The following is a 2,570-nucleotide window of genomic DNA, read 5'->3' as shown; positions in this document are numbered from 1 at the left end:
ACCCAAAACCATTCCCAAGATCAAGAGTTCTCCAAAGCAGAGTTCCTTCAGTGAAAACAGCTAGGGCTTCCATCTTTTACTCAGAACCAGAGGCCAAGCTAAGAAACAAGCAGGCATGGTTTGTCTCCTCTGCGATCACGACCCAGTATTTCTTCTCATCCCATTCTTAGGGCAGGATAGGTGACAAGTAAAAGCAAACCCTCCCTCCAAGGCAGCAGAAGATCAAAGAAAACCACACATCATGGCAATTAATTAATTTTTTATGTTTACAGTAGTCACTTAACATGGATACCAAGAGGTTTTAATAAAAATTCTGATACTGGAGTGAATTCATTGGGAAAGCTGTAGAAGACCAAAACAGCTGCTCTAAAATAGTAATTCCAAAGAAGAAAAAGTTGAGATCATACTGTGCTTTAAAAGTGAAGTTACATGGTTTAATTTGCATAGCACAAGCATACATCAGTAGCCAAGTTGCAGGCGTTGATAAAGCCCATCTCAATTTGTGTTATTGCATTTTTCTTTTAAATCTGAACAACTGGTTGCTGGTCTCTGGTAGAATCTAGGTAGGTTTACTGGCATTTGCTCTCCAGCAGCTCCACTTGGTTTCGCCAAGGAACATTCAACACTACGAAGTTGCAAATGGTGTGCTAAGGAAAGAAAGAAAAAAGTAGTTAGGAAACTAAGAGCATGAAAGAGTGTCATTTACCACTGTTCTTTACTCCTGTGGCTCTCTAGATATGCACTCTCCAGGCAAGTACTCTGGAGCGGCACTTTTGTACTCGGAGCAAGTCACATCTCTTAAATAAACCCTAAGAAATAAAGCTGAGCATCAGCACTGCTGACATTATCTCCTTTATCCACTCATAGAGGAAAGTTTTCAGCATGAATAACACTCAAACATAAGCCCATAGGCACAGCGAAGCCACGTGTGACAAATCACTGCAGTTGCCATAATGGTACACACCAGTTTTGTGCTTCTCTTATGTGCAGCTACACCTCTCACATAAGCAGGAACAAAGGGCACATACATCCTGTTGCTGCCATCAACAGAAGGAATTAAGCACTATGGAAAAACTCAGGCCAGGTGAAGGCAGATATGTTTGGTGCTCCCACCCAAAAAGCTCAATTACTCACTACAAAGTGCTTGGTAGGCACAAAGAGATGGGGTGATCTGCTTCTTTTGGGCAGTGCTTTGCCCAAGGCTCTATTCACAGCAATACAAGTCCCACAGGAAAGCATGCCACACATGTTTACATCACCATGGGAAAAAAAAAGAGGTAGGAATTCTATGAGGACTGAAGACTGAGAGCCAGGAGGCCTGTAGGCCTGACACAGTTTCCTCCACATACCCTTCTGATCCAGACCATGACTACTTCTTAAGAGGACTGAGACACATGCACTGCTCCAGCCTGAGTTCCACTTGAAAAACAGCTAAAAGGCCCTGCCTTCTCTGACATCAACTGGCAAGACAAGTTCTGCAAGGGCAAAGCTTGCTTTGCCGTGTTAAGTATAAGGGCATTATGTCTCTGATGTTGGCCAGGGCAGACAGGGGACTCTGACCACAGGCATCTGTACAAAGCCAGCCAGCGGGACAGGGCTGGAAATGGGGAAGAGTGGGGGTCAGCAGGCTGTGCCCTGGAGCCTACCTTGGCCATCTGTGGCTCCTCATGGAAAGCACAGTGCTGGATATCAGTTGCTGGCTTTGTGCAGGTTGTCCGGGCAATCTCCACTTCCATTATGTACTTGACTCCAGCCACGATCTGCAACAAGACAAGCAGGCAGAGGCAGCTTTACTCACAGCACACGGAGAAGCGCTCCGCCGAGAACCAGAGAGGCGGGCAGTGTTCCTGTTACATGATGGAAAACAGACTCTGAAAGTACAGAGGGAATTTTATGTGGCAACCTCCACTACAGAGGCACTTGGCACCCCCTTAGAAACAGGAAACAAAATCCAAGTAAACATGTCCCACAAAGCAGCTTCCTTAGCAATAAACACAGACATATGTTAACTCATGAGCAGCGCAGGGAAGCCGCTGGCTCCTTCCACAGCGCACAGCACTCAAGGTCACTCAGACTGAGAGAAGCCAAGATATAAAAACGGGCTTTTATTCACTTTCTGTGAGGGGAAAAGTTGCAGAGGCCCCCAGGCTAGCGACCTGCCCTTTCTCCAAAGGAATCCGGCCATCATATGGCACACTCCCAGCCCCCTAGGAGAGAGCACCCCCGGGCTCACCTGCCTCTGGGCGCTGATGACCCGCACCACCCGGCTGGAGTACATGTCGTTGCTGGCCCTGTTGTACGCCGTCATGGCGAACTGCAGAGCCCGCTCCAGCCCCTCGTCGTTCTCGGGGTTCTCGATGGGCTGCGGGGCGCCCACCATCCGCGGGCGGAGCCCGGCGCCCCGCACGGCGCCGGCGAAGCAGAGCAGGGCCGCCGCCAGCAGCACCAGCGCGGACACCCTGCCGGCCGCCATGGCTGCGCTCTGCCGCTCCCCTCACGCCGCCGCCATTTTAAAGCCGCGGGGCGGGCCGGGCCGGGCCGGGCGCGGTTTGGGGCCGAGCCCCGCCCCG

The 2,570-nt window shown here is 50.3% G+C and overlaps 1 protein-coding gene across 1 annotated transcript; it reads right to left on the bottom strand.

The window, feature by feature from the left end:
* Window positions 1-242: 242 nt before the first annotated feature.
* LOC110475832 (cystatin) lies at window positions 243-2,501 on the bottom strand. The gene is made up of 3 exons (XM_021540259.2): window positions 2,234-2,501; window positions 1,647-1,760; window positions 243-647 (listed from the first exon to the last, which is right to left on the bottom strand). Exons 1-3 carry the CDS (start codon window positions 2,471-2,473, stop codon window positions 570-572), a joined length of 432 nt encoding a protein of 143 aa, XP_021395934.1. The 5' UTR covers window positions 2,474-2,501; the 3' UTR covers window positions 243-569.
* Between the last annotated feature and the right edge of the window lie 69 nt (window positions 2,502-2,570).

Source organism: Lonchura striata, chromosome 3 (assembly GCF_046129695.1).
Source record: "Lonchura striata isolate bLonStr1 chromosome 3, bLonStr1.mat, whole genome shotgun sequence".
NCBI classification, from domain to species: Eukaryota; Metazoa; Chordata; class Aves; order Passeriformes; family Estrildidae; genus Lonchura; species Lonchura striata.
This window is presented reverse-complemented; position numbering and strand designations above follow the sequence as displayed.

What these genes read in the sequence shown, in the direction of transcription:
- LOC110475832 (XM_021540259.2), bottom strand. Translation starts at nt 2,473, where the DNA reads ATGGCGGCCGGCAGGGTGTCCGCGCTGGTGCTGCTGGCGGCGGCCCTG. An exon ending in TCATCAGCGCCCAGAGGCAG is followed by an intron (nt 1,761 to 2,233) that starts GTGAGCCCGGGG and finishes GTCTTGTTGCAG; the next exon opens with ATCGTGGCTGGAGTCAAGTA. An exon ending in AGGAGCCACAGATGGCCAAG is followed by an intron (nt 648 to 1,646) that starts GTAGGCTCCAGG and finishes TTCTTTCCTTAG; the next exon opens with CACACCATTTGCAACTTCGT.